The sequence below is a fragment of the Podarcis filfolensis genome (assembly GCF_964270895.1).
Source record: "Podarcis filfolensis genome assembly, chromosome: 4".
Lineage (NCBI taxonomy): Eukaryota > Metazoa > Chordata > Lepidosauria > Squamata > Lacertidae > Podarcis > Podarcis filfolensis.
In genome coordinates this window covers 98,353,589-98,371,977 of record NC_139607.1, presented here as the reverse complement: position 1 = coordinate 98,371,977, position 18,389 = coordinate 98,353,589, and the positions used below count along the sequence as shown (strand labels likewise).

Sequence of the window (18,389 nt, the reverse complement as noted above, 5' to 3'; positions counted from 1 at the left end):
CACCAGAACATCTTCCATCGCTCCTGAAGGCTAGTAATTTAATTCTCAGGGTAGGAAACTGATTTGTTTATTGTGTACTGGGGGCAGGGAAGGAGAAATCAATCAAACGTGTACTTTTAATATATATATATAAAACCCCTCTTGATAATCTGCGATTTGAAGGCTCCCCCACCAGGCTCCCCAAATTTCTTTGAAAACAGTGTTTCCTCTCCCCGCATCTTAGATTTCCACCCATCAGCACACAGGCGCGCCTCAGTTCCAGAAGGGGGGATATAACTGGAACCAGGAAAAGCAAGATTCAGCAACCTGGCGCCTGGACTACAACTCCCATCAGCCGCAGCCATGCTGGTAGGATGACCCCTACTGGTTAGAAAAGGTACTGCCCCATTGAGATATCATCTGTACTGTATCTGCAGCACTGACTTTAGGGAGGCTTAAATTAGCCCTGAGTGCTCACTGGAAGGACAGATCATGAAGCTGAGGCTCCAATACTTTGGCCACCTCATGAGAAAAGAAGACTCCCTGGAAAAGACCCTGATGTTGGGAAAGATGGAGGGCACAAGGAGAAGGGGACGGCAGAGGACGAGATGGTTGGACAGCGTTCTCGAAGCTACAAACATGAGTTTGACCAAACTGCAGGAGGCAGTGGAAGACAGGAGTGCCTGGCGTGCTCTGGTCCAGGGGGTCACGAAGAGTCAGACACGACTAAACAACTAAAACTCCCAGGTAAGTGAGAATAGGTTTGGAGCTGAAGGCTTTGGATCTCTGCAAAATTTAAAAGGCAGCTCATGTGGCAGAACCTTTTTTAACCAGTAGGGGTTGTTTGACAGCCCTGGCTGATGGGAGTTGTAGTCCAACACATCTGAAGGGCGCCAGGTTGGCAAATAAAAGGCAATAAAAGGTGTGTCTCCTTCTTGCAAAGGATGCACCAAGGATTTCTGCCCTGCAATATCTCAAGTCCTTTCTGCCTTTGTCCTCCTCCTCATATCATGGACACCCGATTCTTGATGTAAACATGATAGGGATCGCTCTGCTTGTCCACCTCCTTGCGGGATCTGGTGTAGCCGAGGATCAGGCTCCCGACCGTCGCGGCAAAGAGGATCATCACGAAGAGGATGTAGATGCAAGCGTAGTTGTCCTTCTCCTCCTCCTCCTCGACGGGCTTCGCATCGTGGGGGCAAGCGTGGGAGAGAGTCTGGTTCAGGGCCCGCATCATCAAGTCCAGCTTCTGAAGCCAGGTCTCCGTCCGGTTTCCCAACGCGGAGGCCATTGGGGGGTGCCGTCGCTGCTGCAAAACACAGAAACAGGAACCGTTTCAGAACAAGCAAACCTCTGAAAGCACATGGGGCGGCCTCATTCGCACTCAGAGCCGGCCCAAGATATTCAGCTGCCCCAGGAAGCACAGGAAATAGAGCGTAGGCACCCTCAGGCACACAGATGTTGTTGTTGTTGTTGTTGTTGTTGTTAATGTTAATAATAATAATAATAATAATAATAATACAGTGGAACCTTGGTTCTTCAACTTAATCCATTCCGGAAGTCCATTCGATTCCCGGAATGTTCGAAAACCGAGGTGCGGCTTCCGATTAGAACAGGCACCCTGGAAACAATAGCTGACAGCCGCATCGGACGTTCAGCTTCCAAAAAATGTTCAAACACTGGAACACCTACTTTTGACTTTTCGGCATTCGGGAGCCAATTTGTTCGTCAACTAAGCCGTTCGAGAACCAAGGTTCCACTGTAATAATAATACAGCGGTACCTCGGGTTACAGACGCTTCAGGTTACAGACTCCGCTAACCCAGAAATAGTACCTCAGGTTAAGAACTTTGCTTCAGGATGAGAACAGAAATCGAGCGGCGGCAGTGGGAGGCCCCATTAGCTAAAGTGGTATCTCAGGTTAAGAACAGTTTCAGGTTAAGAACGGACCTCCAGAACGAATTAAGTTCTTAACCCGAGGTACCACTGTAATAATAAATTATCATTATCATTTTGATTTGTATACTGCCCTTCATCAGATTATCCCAAGGCGGCGTCCAACATTAAAAACACATTACAGAACACCAATGATAAAAACATAAGAAAAAGCAGACAGTTGGTTCATCTACTTCAGTACTGACTACACTGGCTGGCAGCAGCTCCCCAAGATTTCAAGGAGTCTCTCCCAACCCTGAAGTGAAGGCCCAAGACAGGAGTTGATCATCATGTGAGCTGCGCACAGGTGGGCTGAAGCGAGCTGCTGCCATTGCTGTGGAGCCTCCTTTTATTGAGACAAATATGCAAGCCAGGCAAATACATTTTGGGCTGTGACCTTTACACATCTTCCGTCCCAAGATCGTGGGGTGGTACAAAGCTATTTTGGCACCTGTTCCACAGCGTCGTTTTCCCCTTGCACAGTGTATGACGAATGGAGACAAAAGGTCCAGTGGCGTAGCGTGGGGGGTGAAGGGGGGGGCCGGCCGCACCGGGCGCAACATCTGGGGGGCGCGTGCTCGCACCTCTCTGCCCCTACCTGGCTCACTCAGGGTTAGGGGGCGCAAATTACTTGCCTTGCCCCAGGTACTGACAACCCACGCTACGCCACTGAAAAGGTCTCAGGGACAAAAGGTTACAGACAGGACACCGCTGAGTGCTGAGACCGCAAAAGGTCAGATGTAGGGGACGATGTTCCGACAGCCGTGGCTTGTCTGAGGGGGGGGGGGTTTCCCTGCACCCCAGGGTCACGCGTGCAGGCAGGCTGTGGCTGCCTGCTGCTGGAGAGTGTGCTCCCTCCGGACCCCACTCCCCACTCCGCGATATCCCTACACAACCCTATGTGGCAATGCCTTTGAGGATTGAATTTGGGACCTCCTGCTTGCAAGGCAAGCATTCTTACCATGGAGCTATTGCTCCACCCTCTGCAGTGGTCCATTTAGCTCAGTATTGCCTACACAGACTGGCAGTGGCTCTCCAAGGTTTCTGGCAGCCTTACCTGAAGAATCCAGGGATTGAACCTGGGGCATGCAAAGCAGCTGCCCCATCACTGAGCTGCGGCCCCACCCTCTCCATTGCTCCAATTACCTCAATAGTGCCTGCACTGGCTGGCAGCAGCTCCCCAGGATTTCAAGCCGGAGTCTCTCCTACCATTGGGGACTGACCCTGAAACCTGCTGTGTGCATAGCAAGCACTCTGCCGCAGAGCTACACCATTTCCTGGTTTAAAAAGTAGACCAGGGATGAGGAACCGGTGGAATTTTGCAGGTGAATGCAGACACAATATTACACAATGCTGGACAGTTACTCATTCACTTCACAATCCCAGCTTCAGAAGCCAGCGTGTTAGTAAACAGACCGTAACCATCTCCTTATCTTGACCCTTAAGAGGTTCGCTGGAGAGATTATCACGGCCCAAGATACAGCAGGAGGGGGCAGGGATCTCTCTTCCCATCGGAGCAGCTCAGCTGGGAAGGGAGGCTTCCCCTTGCCTAACTGAGAGATCCCTGCCCCCTCCTGCTTGCACACAAGCTCTGATAGTCAGCATGAAGCCTCCCTTCACATCTGAGAGATCCCTGCCCCGCTTGCACGCAAGTAGGAGTTGGGAGGCTGCTTCGATAGGCACCATGAAGCCTCCCTTCACAGCTTAGTTGCTGGGGTCAGGGAAGGTGGAGGCAGCCCGGAAGCTGCATCTTGCAGCCCCTGCACCACCATCACATGGGGACTTCCAAGCAGCTCCTGAAGCCAGCCAGAGCCAACTGCTCCGGGCTGCTGAGACTGCCACTGCTGCGTTTCCCGGGGGACATTAGATGAAATACGGGGACATTCCGGGGATGGAATTTGCCCGGGGACTTATTCGCAAATCCGGGGACTGTCCCCGGGAAATGGGGACATCTGGTAACCCTAGACATAGAATCATAGAAATGTAGAGTTGGAAGGGACTACATGGATCATCATTCTAGTCCAACCCCCCTGCAATTCAGGATATATATTTTTTTGCTCAAGGTGGGGCTTGAACCATGGCCCCGAGATTACGACTCTCACGTTCTACCAGCTGAGCTTGTTTTGAACTACAAGATTGATTCCTTTTTGAGGTGGAACCAGCACCTATAACAGGGTCAGTTCCTTTGATCGAAGCAATTGAGAAAGTATATACTGGGTAAGGCGATCTTGCAAGCAAACTGGTCCCAAGTTGTTAAGGGCTTTGTAAGGTAAAGGTAAAGGACCCCTTGATGGTTAAGTCCAGTCAAAGGCGACTATGGGGTTGCGGCGCTCATCTCGCTTTCAGGCCGAGGGAGCCAGCATTTGTCCACAGACAGCTTTCTGGATCATGTGGCCAGCAGGACTAAACCCCCTCTGGCACAATGGGACACCGTGACGGAAATCAGAGCGCACAAAAATGCTGTTTACCTTCCCGCCACAACAGTACCTATTTATCTACTTGCAGTTTGACGTGCTTTCGAACTGCTAGGTTGGCAGAAGCTGGGACAGAGCAACGGGAGCTCACCCCGTCGTGGGGATTCGAACAGCCGACCTTCTGATCGGCAAGCCCAAGAGGCTTAGTGGTTTAGACCACAGCGCCACCCGCATCTGTAAGGGCTTTAAAGGTAAAGGTAAAGGGCCCCTGACAGTTAAGTCCAGTTGCAGACAACTCTGGGGCTGCAGCACTCATCTTGCTTTACAGGCCGAGGGAGCCGGCGTTTGTCCACAGACATTTTTTCTGGGTCATGTGGCCAGCAGGACTAAGCCGCTTCTGGCGAAACCAGAGCAGCACAAGGAAATGCCGTTTACCTTCCCGCCAGAGTGGTACCTATTTATCTATTTGCACTAGTGTGCTTTCGAACTACTAGGTTGGCAGGAGCTGGGACTGAGCAATGGGAGCTCACCCCGTCGCAGGGATTCGAACTGCCGGCCTTCTGATCAGCAAGCCCAAGAGGCTTAGTGGTTTAGACCGCTTCATGTTACACACACTTCAGGTTACAGACTCCGCTAACCCAGAAATAGTGCTTCAGGTTAAGAACAGAAATTGGGCTGCGGCGGCGGCGCAGCAGCAGGAGGCCCCATTAGCTAAAGTGGTGCTTCAGGTTAAGAACAATTTCAGGTTAAGAACGGACCTCCGGAACGAATTAAGTACTTAACCCGAGGTACCACTGTATACTAATAGTAGCACCTTGAACTTGAAAAGGCTCTTGAGAGTCGTGTCTGGGAAAGACTCCTAACTCCTCAGCCCCTCACTCTCCTTTTACCCCCTCCCTTGAAGTCCCCATATACAGATGTCCTGGGTATATTGATTGAAAATGCCTCAATCTTCCCTGATCTGATGCAACATCTGTACAGACCCAATTCTGCTTTGCTGCGACAGAAGCCCTGTTGTGCCCACATAATAAGTGACGGGTGGTGTCTACAAACCCTTCAGCTTTTATGCCGCCAGCTGACCTTCAGCTGATCTCCCATGGCCATTGCAAAGAAAGGTAATTAGCAGGATGGTGCCAGTTACAGGCTTGGCAGGAAGCCGCAAATCCTTTGCTAGCCAGGCAACAGTCTCATTCATGCGACTTGGCATGGTTTCCATATTCTCGCTTACAGCGCAATCGTCATTTGCCCTGCAGAGCTCAACGAGATTTACTCCCAGGGAAATGTGTACTGCAACCTCTTTTCTAATTGCCTTACATCCTTCCTCAACCTGAATGTTTTGGACTACAACTCCCAGAAGCCCCCAGCCAGCACTTAATTCCTAGCACAGCCTTTCGCCAACCCAGCACCGTCTACTCTAGACAATCTGAACTATAATTTCCATCTGCCATAGCTAAATAGCCTTCAAATAGCTCCCTATCCTCCTCTCTTGTCTGACTCCCCATCTAAAACAAAGCCTAAGAACACGTAACTATTTTTGCACACACTCACTCGTCCTTTGCTGACTTTCTCCTCCTTCCCTTTCTCTCCACCACTATCAAATTTTTGATTGTAATGCCCTTGGGAGCAGGGACCTATTTTTTCAGCACTGTAGGATTTAGGATAGTGCCAAAGCTGATTTGCAGAGATAATTTTTTAAATGAACAATTATTAGGTTTCAAAATTTCATCCACCCCACAATGAGGGCTCGAAACTTTGTATTATTATTACAGTGGTCCTTGATTCTCAAACGCCTTGGTTCTCAAATGCCGAAAACGCGGAAGTGAGTGTTCCAGTTTTCGAACATTTTTCAGAAGCCAAACATCTGATGTGGCTGTCAGCTATTGTTTCCAGGGCACCTGCACCAATCAGAAGCTGCGTCTTGGTTTTCGAACATTTCAGAAGTCGAACGGACTTCCGGAACGGATTAAGTTTTGCACTTTTGTTTTTGCTATTTATTTTGTGTTTTTGAGGCTTTTTTGGTTAATTTGTTTTTGTGACTGTGTGGAACCCAGTTCAGCTACTGATTGATTGTGTGACTGCGGAAATGGATAAAAGCCCCCCATCCAGACAATGACTATCAGTGCAGGTAAGATTTTTTTTTTTTTTTATCATCTACAATACTGTCTTATTTATTTCATAGTACAGTACATTGATTATTGCTTTCATTTTATGGATCAATGATCTTGTTACATAGTAAAATTCATGTTAAATTTCTGTTTTAGGGGTTGTTTTTAAAAGTCTGGAACGGATTAATCCCTTTTGCATTACTTTCTATGAAGAAGCGTGCCTTGGTTTTGGAATACTTTGGTTTTGGAACGGAATTCTGGAACGGATTAAGTTTGAGAACCAAGGTACCACTATATTATTATTTATAATGGAACAGGGGCATACATCTGCAGAATGGCAACATTCCTGCTAAGTAAGTATAAAGCAGTTCTGCGGTGGAACTAATTCCATCGCAGCGCTTCTTGCTCAAAGATTTTCGAGGGCTATGCAAACATGAATGAATTATGCTTCATTGCCCTTCTGGAATAGCAAACAAACATTATCTACATGTGTGGGAATGGTAAACTCAATCGGAAAAAAAGCGGTTTGCTGTGAGGCTGTGTTCCTGTGCTATCGCTCTAGCATTATTATTTTCCTGCCCTGAGAGTTTTCCTTTTTTTTTTTAAGGACCTTGCGCAGTTGGAAAACATTCAGATGGGGAAACCCAAATGATCAAGGGGTGAGGTGCAACTCCCCAATGAAGAAAGTTTGCAATGTTTGCAGGGCTGCCACACACCCAGATTATCCCGGAGATTTCCAGGATTAGAAAAGGTAAAGGGACCCCTGACCATTAGGTCCAGTCGTGACCGACTCTGGGGCTGCGGCGCTCATCTTGCTTTATTGGCCGAGGGAGCCAGCGTACAGCTTCTGGGTCATGTGGACAGCTTGACTAAGCTGCTTCTGGAGAACCAGAGCAGCGCACAGAAGCGCCGTTTACCTTCCTGCCAGAGTGGTACCTATTTATCTACTTGCAGTTTGACGTGCTTTCGAACTGCTAGGTTGGCAGGAGCAGGGACTGAGCAATGGGAGCTCACCCCGTCGCGGGGATTCGAACCGCCGACCTTCTGTTCGGCAAGTCCTAGGCTCTGTGATTTAACCCTCAGCGCCACCCGCGTCCCAGAGACTACCTTACACTGCGTTTAAAACCAAAATCGCATTTGGGTAGAAACTCAGGCAGAAGCTGAAATAGATCATTTCCGGGGTGCGCACTATCCTGCGCTATCTCTGCAGCTTTCTTATGGCACCTGGAAGCATAGATTTGATCCAAGGTGGGAAGAGTGCACCCAGTTATTCTCTCCACAGTCTTTACAACCCTGGACAGCATTGTTTTTCCCCTGACCGTGCAGCTCCCAAACCACACACACAGACCATAAGTTAATATACTCTCCACAGTCCAATGGTAAAACGCCATCAACAGGTCCTTTGAGAGATTATTTTTCTGGAGGATTCTCAGAAATTATAACCTCTGCTGTGCTCTCTTCATCAGGTCTTTACTGTTTCCTCCCCAGGTTAGGGAGAAACCTCCTCCAGCTCTACAATATCCTTTCTGAGATGAGGCAACAAGAGCGGTACACGGTATTCCAAATGTGGTTGCACTACAGATTTGCACAATGGCATGATGGTTTTGGCGGTACTATGACCCTACACGATTCTATGATTCTATAATATGATTCTATGATTAGCCGAGATTCCTGCATTGAAGGCGGTTAGACTAGATGACTTGTTCCAACTCTACAATTCTTTGACTCGAACCTCCACTGATTCCAGCTGACATATTTGACTTCCTGGTCTTGCTTGGGTGCTGCAGTCCTAAGCACCCTTCCCACCCACCCCTTTTCTGTTTTGTGAAAGCCGCTATTGTTCAGAGAAGGGGAAAGACTGATAAGCCCCTGGCCGAGAGCTCAGTGGTCAACCAAAAAACCGGGCCGTCCACAATTCCATTGTGCCTGCCCGGCTGAGCTTGCCAAACTCCCTTTCTGCAAAAAATGAGGAATGCAAATAAGAAACCACTTCCTTGCTGGCTGCGGGCGCAGGAGAGAAACATGATCCAAGATGCTGCCTCCCTGGCAAAATCAGACAGCAGTACCAAGTACGGAGAGTCAGTGTGGTGTAGTGGTTAGAGCACTGGACTAAGACCTGGGAGACCAGAGTTCGAATTCCCCACTCAGCCCACTGGGTGAGCTTGGGCCAGGCACTTGCTCTCAGCCTAACCTACTTTGCAGGGTTCTTGTTGGGATTAAATGGAGAGGAGGAAAGCCGTTTACGCCAGGCATAGGCAAACTCGGCCCTCCAGCTGTTTGGGAATACAACTCCCATCATCCCTGACCACTGGGCCTGTAAGCTAGGGATGATGGGAGTTGTAGTCCCAAAACATCTGGAGGGCCAGTTTGCCTATGCCTGGTTTACGCCACCTTGAGGAAAAGGTGGAAGAGATATGCAATAAACGAATAACAACTAAGTCCAAGGGGGATATCTGCAAAGACAGGTGGAGGGGCCAGAGGAGGACGAGATTTTGAGGGCTGACTGGCTAGCCTGAAAAGGCTACTTTGCAGCCATGGGGGGTGGGGGAAGAGATATACAACGGTGCATGAATCTGGGTTGGGGGGACAAATTCAATTTTGGTTGTATTTTAATGAGAAACCACCCTATTTGTACTTCTTGAGTGAGTACGTGAACCAAAACACAGGGGTGTCCTTCAAAATCAGAACATCTTTGTATTTTGCGCTATAGTTCGTACACGCTTCTGCCTAGGATGGATAGCTCAGCTGGTAGAGCACAGGGCTCTTAACCTCATGGCTGTGGGTTCGAGTCCCACATTGGATGAAAGATTCCTGCATTGCAGGGGCTGGACTAGATGACACTCGTGGGTCCCTTCCAGCTCTGATTCTAAGATTCAACCAGCCGAGGCGTGCAAAAGCCTTGTAATGGGGGGATGTGTATCAAAAGACATATTCTGATCCTAGAAATAACATATGAATTGCCACTTTCCCAAAAAACATGCATTGCTGTGCTTTGCAATGGCACAGAGGGTGATTGGGTGCAATGTCTGGACAGTGCTCTAAAACTGCCTTCAAATATACTCAAACATCCCTGCAAGCAGGGCCAGATTTAGGTTTGATGAGGCCCTAAGCTACTGAAGGTAATGGGGCCCTTTATATGTCCAGCTGTCCTTTGTCAACAACAAATTGTCCCTGTTTTTTGTGTTGAGTATATGCTAGATGGTAATTTATGGACCTAATAGGAATCTAAAGCCCATGTTGCCTTGCAACCAGTCCATGCAGAATGCAGGCACCCTATATATTGTTGTTGTTTAGTCGTTTAGTTGTGTCCAACTCTTCGTGACCGCACGGACCTGAGCACGCCAGGCACTCCTGTCTTCCACTGCGTCCCGCAGTTTGGTCAAACTCATGCTGGTAGCTTCGAGAACACTGTCCAACCATCTCGTCCTCTGTCCTCCCCTTCTCCTTGTGCCCTCCATCTTTCCCAACATCAGGGTCTTTTCCAGGGAGTCTTCTCTTCTCATGTGGTGGCCAAAGTATTGGAGCCTCAGCTTCAGGATCTGTCCTTCCAGTGAGCACTCAGGGCTGATTTCCTTCAGAATGCAGAGGTTTGATCTTCTTACAGTCCATGGGACTCTCAAGGGTCTCCTCCAGCACCATAATTCAAAAGCATCCATTCTTCGGCGATCAGCCTTTTTTGTGGTCCAGCTCTCACTTCCATACATCACTACTGGGAAAACCATAGCTTTAACTATACGGACCTTTGTTGGCAAGGTAATGTCTCTGCTTTTTAAGATGCTGTCTAGTTTGTCACTGCTTTTCTCTCAAGAAGCAGGCGTCTTTTAATTTCGTGACTGCTGTCACCAAACCAGCGATATTTTAGGGAGCAGGTTAGCAGGCAGGGCCCATGACTTACATCATAGGAGCCTACATAACACAAAACACGGTTGCTGTATGTAAGTTTTATTTTATTTGTTTTTTATCTTATATTTTGGAAATGTACATCCAGGTTTTTTTCCCTTTAATTTTTTTTGGGGCCCCCAAGAGAGTGGGGCCCTAAACTATAGCTTGTTTTGCTTATACGTAAATCTGGCACTGCCTGCAAAGCATCCCTCCTCGGTTGCACACCTACGGCGACGCTGAGACGTCTCTGGCGAGGCCCATTCAGGTTTGAGGAGCAAGAGGGTTTGGCGAGGCCTCCCTCATTCCACACCCTTCAGTATTTACACTGGGGAATTAGCTGCATATTTCCAAGGACTGCTTGGGCTGTGTGCTTTTACAGATTTGCGCAAACAAAGTTCTCCAGTTTCATGACACCTGCAGCGGGCGTGTGTTACACTCAGAAGCCCAACACTACACCTGAAAGCATCATCAAACACTGTATGTTTTTGCAGGGCAAAACAGCGCCGTCCCGTCCCGTCCCGTCCCGTCCCCCAAAAGGCAGAAAGGGAGCCAGATCCTAGAACTGGGGTCACATCTAGACTGAGTGTAGGAAACCTTAAACCCTCCAGATATCACTGAACTATCGCTCCCATTGGCTTGCACCTTGACCACTCTTCCATAATATTTTTTATTAAAGGTTCTGTTTTACAATTTCAGATAAACATTGTACAGTCATACCTTGGGTTAAATATGCTTCAGGTTGAGCGTTTTCAGGTTACACTCCGTGGTGACCCGGAAGTAACAGAGTGTGTTACTTCCGGGTTTCGCCGCTCGTGCATACGCAGATGCTCAAAATGACATCATGCGCATGCGCAGAAGTGGCAAGATGCGACCCGCGCACACGCAGACGCATGTTACATTCTACTCAGGATGTGAATGGGGCTCCGGAACGGATCCTGTTCGCATTCAGAGGTACCACTGTACAAACTTTAAAATATCCAGTGACTTCCCCCTTCTTCTCTTTCCATGGTTCGTTTTATATATCTTACATCCCTGCGTATTCTACTATAGTCATTCAAATCAATTTTCCATGGTTACATCCATCAATAATTATTTGCTCTTAACGCTGCCAGCGTTTTCAGCTGTACACAGCTATTTTCCATATACTCAATAAATGTTTTCCAATCTTCTTTAAACGTATTTTCTTCCTGCTCTCTTATTGTATATGTTAAATCTGCAAATTGTGCATATTCCATCAACCTGAGTTGCCCATCCTCTTGAGTTGGGACCTCACTCACTTTCCATTTTGAGGCCAACAAAACACGGGCCCTAGTTGTTGCGTACATAAATAATCTTTTCTGACACCTGGGAATTTCAGTCTGGGTTATCCCCAGCAGAAACGACTCTAGTTTTTTTTGGGGGGGGGGAGTAATTTTAAACATTTTCCCCAGTTCATTATAGATCATTTCCCAATACTCTTTTACCTTTTTACATGTCCACCACATGTGGAAGAATGTTCCCTCTACATTTTTACACTTTCAGCACCTTGGCCACTCTTGCTGGGACTAAACTCCAACCACAGAAGAGATTTCTCTTTTCACTTTTACAGTGAACTTCCCACTCAACCAAAATTACGATCACAGTGGTATTTCGGGTTACAGACGCTTCAGGTTACAGACACTTCAGGCTACAGACTCTGCTAACCCAGAAATAGTATCTCAGGTTAAGAACCTCGCTTCAGATGAGAACAGAAATCACGCAGCGGCAGCAGGAGGCCCCATTAGCTAAAGTGGTACCTCAGGTTAAGAACAATTTCAGGTTAAGAACGGACCTCCAGAACGAATTAAGTTCTTAACCTGAGGTACCACTGTAAAAATAAAACAACAAACCAATAGCCCCCCCCCAAGGAAAAACACATTTTAAAAGGGCATAGGATGTAAATCAAATCAGCCAAAGGCCTGGTTGAAAAGGAACGTTTTTGCCTGGCACCTAAAGGTGTATAATGAAAGCGCCAGGCGAACTTCCCTGGCGAGAGCATTCCACAAATGGGGAGCCACGCAGAGAAGGCCCCGTTCTCGTGTTGCCACCCTCCAGACCTCTTGAGGAGGAGGCACACGAATTAAGTTCTTAACCCGAGGTACCACTGTACATGCAATTGCATTTTTAAAATTCCATCATCTCCAGCTTCGTCCTTTTTAACAAATTTCTTACCGTGTTCTGCGTTGCTGACTCCAACTGTAGAGGCAGAGTATGGTCGGCGTGGCCATTAGCGAGCCTGCAAGTCTGTCTACGTTGGGCATGTGGAACATTTGGCCCCCCAGATGTGTCTGAACTACAACTCCCATCAGCCCCAGCAAGAATGGTCAGGGACAATGGGAGTTTAGTTAAGTAACAGGAGGAAGGCCACCTGTCTTGGATGATTATTTGAGATTCCTGCATTGCAGGGGGGTTGGACTAGATGACCCTGGGGTCCCTCCTGCCTCAACAATTCTATGATTCTACGACCCGAGCACAAGAGCGATCTCCTCTCAAAGAATGCCCTCCGAGGAAGAATGGCGGACGAGAACCACGAAATTCGCAGAGATGGCAAAACTGATGGTGCAGATGAGAGACCCAAGTTTAGAATCTTTTGAGGAGGACTGGAAACTTTCTCCAGTCTTCTAAATAAAATAACTTCTCATATACAAAGTCCACAGTGGGGTTGGCATGGCTAGCAGCCGGAACCAGAATCCTAGTAAATATACAGTGGTACCTCGGGTTAAGAACTTAATTGGTTCCAGAGGTCCATTCTTAACCTGAAACTGTTCTTAACCTGAAGCACCACTTTAGCTAATGGGGCCTCCTGCTGCTGCCGCGCCGCCGGAGCACGATTTCTGTTCTCATCCTGAAGCAAAGTTCTTAACCCGAGGTACTATTTCTGGGTTAGCAGAGTCTGTAACCTGAAGCGTCTGTAACCTGAAGCATCTGTAACCCAAGGTACCACTGTATAAGGAACTGTTTGCCCGCTGAACCGTTCTGTGTTTACACAAAAGCTTGCACATGATCCACAATCCTTTGGCTGCCTGGAGAAAGTGTGGCAGCAAGGTCCAGTGATTGGTGGACTTGGGCACCATTATGCTTTTGACAAAGGCGCACCACCCCCGAGATGCTGAATGTGTGTTGTGGCATCGCAAAAACGGCTTAATTTGAGCCGAGAGGCAATTGGAGCCTTGCAATAGAGGCATAGACCCTGCCAACCAGGTTTCAAAGGTAGCCTTCGAAGGCTTCCTTCCTGGTTCTTTGGACTTTTCCCCCAGGCCAAATCTCTCATTAGTCCTGTCTCACGACCTCCTCACACGATTTCAGTTACCTGGAAAGCGTTCTTGAACCGTGACGGTGCCTTTTGCTTGCTGGGATGGAAGATACAGAGATTTGTGTCGGTAGAAACCTCTGCTTTTCGCGTAGCTGGAATGCAAGGTGAAGAGTCACATCCATTGCTCCGCCCCCTTTTGCATTTGGCCACGGCCACTGTATGCGGGCCCCCAGAAACTTGCCCATGAGTGATTGTGGCCCTCAGACTGGAAAGAAAAAGATTCCTCTCCCTGGGCATCCAGGAACCCTCCCCCCCCCCAATGCCAGTGTGGAACACAGAACGTAATAATAATTTGCTTTCTGAGCATGTGCAGAGTGCTTTTGCCCCAGGAATCACGATCGGCCTGCAAATACCTGGATTTGAGATGGGAATTCCCAGCAGAAGTTTCTTCTGCTACCAACCAGCCTGCCTTTTTGTATTAGACATTTCATCAAAGGCCTTTCATACAATGATAATTCACAATTCTATATTGTTCCAGGGGTGCCATTTGATCACAAAAGTCACCAAATGCAATTGGGAAGGAAAACAGCAGCTGGAACTGTAATCCACAAACAGATACACACAGGGCTGGATTTAGGTTTGATGAGACCCTGTGGCGCTGTGCGTTAAACCACAGAGCCTAGGACTTGCTGATCAGAAGGTCGGCGGTTCGAATCCCCGCGACGGGGTGAGCTCCCGTTGTTCTGCCCCAGCTCCTGCCAACCTAGCAGTTCGAAAGCACGTCAAAGTGCAAGCAGATAAACAGGTACACCTCTGACGGGAAGGTATACGGCGTTTCCGTGCGCTGCTCTGGTTCGCCAGAAGCGACTTAGTTATGCTGGCCACATGACCCGGAAGCTGTACGCCAGCTCCCTCGGCCAATAAAGCGAGATGAGCGCCGCAACCCCAGAGTCGTCCGCGACTGGACCTAATGGTCAGCGGTCCCTTTACCTTTAAGCTAGGGGTCAGCAAATGTTTTCAGCAGGGGGCTGGTCCACTGTTCCTCAGAACTTGTGGGGAGCCAGACTATAGTGGGGGAGGGGGAATGAATGAATTCCTATGCCCCACAAATAACCCAGAGATGCATTTTAAATAAAAGCACACATTCTACTCATGTGAAAACACACTGATTCCCAGACCGTCCACGGGCCGGATTGAGAAGGCAATTGGGCCGGATCCAGCCCCCAGGCCTTAGGTTGCCTACTCATCCCCTAAGCTACTGAAGGTAATGGGGCCCTTTATATGTCCAGCTGTCCTTTGTCACAACAAAATGTCACTGTTTTTTGTGTTTAATGTATGCTATATAGTAATTTATGGACCTAACAGGTATCTAAAGCCATTTGCACATAACAAATAGGAGCCTACACAACACAGAACACTGTTGATGTATGTAGGTTTTATTTTATTTGTTTTTTATCTTATATTTTGGAAATGTACATCCAGATTTTTTTTCTTTAATTTTTTTGGGGGCCCCCAAGAGAGTGGGCAGCCCTAAGCTAGAGCTTGTTTGGCTTATATGTAAATCCTGCACTGGATACACACATTCAGCCTTCATCAGAGGGTTTGCAGAACAGAAAAGGATGCACAGCCAATGAAAGGGTCAGATCATGGGTAGGCAAACTAAGGCCTGGGGGCTGGATCCGGCCCAATGGCCTTCTAAATCCGGCCCGCAGACAGTCCGGGAATCAGTGTGTTTTTACATGAGTAGAATGTGCCCTTTTATTTAAAATGCATTTCTGGGTTATTTGTGGGGTCTGCCTGGTGTTTTTACATGAGTAGAATGTGTGCTTTTATTCAAAATGCATCTCTGGGTTATTTGTGGGGCATAGGAATTCGTTCATTCCCCCCCCCCCAATATAGTCTGCCCCCCCCCCAAGGTCTGAGGGACAGCGGACCAGCCCCCTGCTGAAAAAGTTTGCTGACCCCTGATAAAAAGGCTATTCATCAGGAAATAAGGATTTGTTTTAAGTTTTTCGTGTGTGCTAAAACCCAGTCTAAGTTTTTTAATTTATTGCTGTTTAACCACATCAGTTAACAAACATGGATGCATCTGCTATCATGTTACTGTTTCAGTTAAATAAATTGTTTAGTTATTCAGGAAACAATTGTTTTGTCTCCTTCCAATAAAGCACAGAGGAAAAGTTGTCCAAATATAAACAGTTAACTTATTAAACATCACCATAATTTCATAATGATCAGTCTATGTTTTTCTAATCATATAACCAAACCAGTCACTGGAAAAGCTACTCTGAAAATTTAGTACCCGGGAAAAAGGAAACATTCATCTGGTTTTAAATATTAAGATGATACTAGCAAGAACGAGTCTGTAAAAAAAAAAAATGATCTAAATCAAGGCTTACTGACTAGCAATTTAAATCGTGCAGCTAACCAAAGGGTCAGAAAATCAGATAGAGAATTTGGAGTACTGTATGAGCTTGATCAAGGCTGCCCCAAAGGAGGGTGGCATCAATTCATACAATCGTAGAATTGTAGATACTCAAGGGAACCCCAAAGGTCATCTAGCATGTTTGGGGGGGCACCCTCTCCTTCGTAAGGAGCTGCCTCGGCCGGATTGGGACCCAAACCCAGCCTCCCCTATCCCCAGAGAAGTTTGCAAGAAAGCAGGGTGGATAAAAAAAATCAATGATTTTTAATATATATATACAGTATATATAAAATTGGATTTTTTTATTTAAATCAGATTATTTTAAATTTAAATTGGATTCTTAAAATAAAATGCTTTTGGAGGAAAAAACTTTCTAAAGATAGTTTTCTATTTAGGTTACATTATAAGGTCCAAAGGCTATGATATCAGAAAATAAAGATTTGTCTTACGTTTCTCATGTGTGCTAAAACTCAGTCTAAGTTGTTTTTTTTAATTGTTTAACCATATCAGTTAACAAACATGGATACATATGCTAAAATGTTATTGTTTCATTTAAATAAATTGTTTAGTTATCCAGGAAATGATTGTTTTTCGCCTTCCAATGAAGTACAGCGGAAAAGTTGTCCAAATATAAACAGTTAACTTATTAAATCAGGCTGCCCCAAAGGAGGGTGGCATCAATTCATAGAATCATAGAATTGTAGATACGGAAGGGAACCCCAAAGGTCATCTAGCTCAACCCCCCTACAATGCGGGAATCACAGCTCAAGAATCCCTTGACACGTGTCCAGGGGGCAGCTCCATCCATTTGGAGCTGTTGGGGCTTTCTAAGAAAACGAGGTTGGATTCTGACGGGCGAGGGGAGTCAACACGTGTCTGCATGTTCTCGGGGGGGGGGCACCCTCTCCTTCGTAAGGAGCTGCCTCGCCCGGATCGGGACCCAAATCCGCGATCCGCGTGTCCCCAGAGAAGCGCTTTCACACGAGGCAGCGGATCGCGTGTCCCAGCCAGCGCTTCGCCACAGGTGGGGAGAGGCAGACGGTTCGGGCGCTGAATCCGGGGCTGATGATGATCCTCCCCGCGCCCGGCCTCAGTTTCCCCTGCGCGCTGCACCGGACTCACCTCCACCTGCTGCTGCTGCTGCTGCTCCAGAGGCGCCGGCTCACTCGCCTGCGGGATACTGCGGCGGAGCGTCTCCCGGCAGCCGCCGCCTTGGGCGAGGCGAAGCCAGCCCTCTCCGGCCCTCCCCTTGGACAGGGGCCGTCGCTCCCTCCCTCCCTGGCAGGCAGCCCAAGCCGAGGCCGCCACCTGATCTTGGAGGCAGCCCTTTCCGGGGCAGAAATCCAACAGGTGGGGCTTCACCTGTTGAACTTCTGCCTGCCGCGCGCTGCAGCCTAGAGCGCAGGAGAGATCTGCCGCTTGCATGTGTGTTTCAGGACCCCATAGAGCCCGCAGCACATGAAAAACAAAACCAAAAAATCTTATTCACACTTACCTGTTCACAGCCCTGTTTAGGGAAGCTTTTAATGTTTGGTGCATTACTGTATTTTAATATTTTGTTGGAAGCCGCCCAGAGTGGCTGGGGAAGCCCAGCCAGATGGGCGCGGTATAAATAATAATAATTATAATTATATACCTGGAGCTAAGCCCAGTGCTTTTTTCCCCTATACAGTATATATTAAAAAAATGTTTACGGGTACTCAAGAAAATCACCATTTTATAGTTCGAATCAAGGGACATGAATACATGCTCCCGAAAAATTTAAAGAAAAAAACAAAATTGGATGTGCATTTCCAAAATATAAGATAAAAAACAAATAAAATAAAACCTACATACAGCAACAGTGGCAAATGGCTTTCAATACCTATTAGGTCCATAAATTACCGTATAGCATATATTCAACAAAAAAAGAGCGACCATTTGTTGTTGACAAAGGACAGGTGGACATATAAAGGGCCCATTACACGTGGGTGGCGCTGTGGTCTAAACCACAGAGCCTAGGCTTGCCGATCAGAAGGTCGGCGATTCGAATCCCCGCGACGGAGTGAGTTTCCGTTGCTCAGTCCCTGCTCCTGCCAACCTAGCAGTTCAAAAGTACGTCAAAGTGCAAGTAGATAAATAGGTACCGCTCTGGCGGGAAGGTAAACGGCGTTTCCGTGCGCTGCTCTGGTTCGCCAGAAGCGGCTTAGTCCTGCTGGCCACATGACCCGGAAGCTGCACGCCGGCTCCCTCAGCCAATAAAGCGAGATGAGCGCCGCAACCCCAGAGTCGGCCATGACTGGACCTAATGGTCAGGGGTCCCTTTACCTTTACTTTCAGTCGCTTAGGGCCTCATCAGACCTAAATCCGGCCCTGGGGAGAGGGCAGTAGTTTGTACAG

At 47.7% G+C, this 18,389-nt stretch overlaps 1 protein-coding gene across 5 annotated transcripts; it reads right to left on the bottom strand.

Moving 5' to 3' along the window:
* Positions 1-51: 51 nt before the first annotated feature.
* On the bottom strand, positions 52-17,243 carry KCNE3 (potassium voltage-gated channel subfamily E regulatory subunit 3). 5 transcript variants are annotated; one of them, XM_083610243.1, is made up of 3 exons: positions 17,133-17,243; positions 13,643-13,737; positions 52-1,288 (listed from the first exon to the last, which is right to left on the bottom strand). In XM_083610243.1, exon 3 carries the CDS (start codon positions 1,268-1,270, stop codon positions 983-985), a length of 288 nt encoding a protein of 95 aa, XP_083466369.1. In that variant the 5' UTR covers positions 1,271-1,288; positions 13,643-13,737; positions 17,133-17,243; the 3' UTR covers positions 52-982. The 5 variants fall into 5 exon arrangements, with proteins under 5 accessions (XP_083466369.1, XP_083466371.1, XP_083466370.1 ...); XM_083610245.1 differs by having other exon boundaries at positions 52-1,285; XM_083610244.1 differs by lacking the exon at positions 13,643-13,737.
* Between the last annotated feature and the right edge of the window lie 1,146 nt (positions 17,244-18,389).

Bases quoted from the DNA above. Each gene is read 5' to 3' on its own strand.
- KCNE3 (XM_083610243.1), bottom strand. From the start codon at position 1,270: ATGGCCTCCGCGTTGGGAAACCGGACGGAGACCTGGCTTCAGAAGCTG.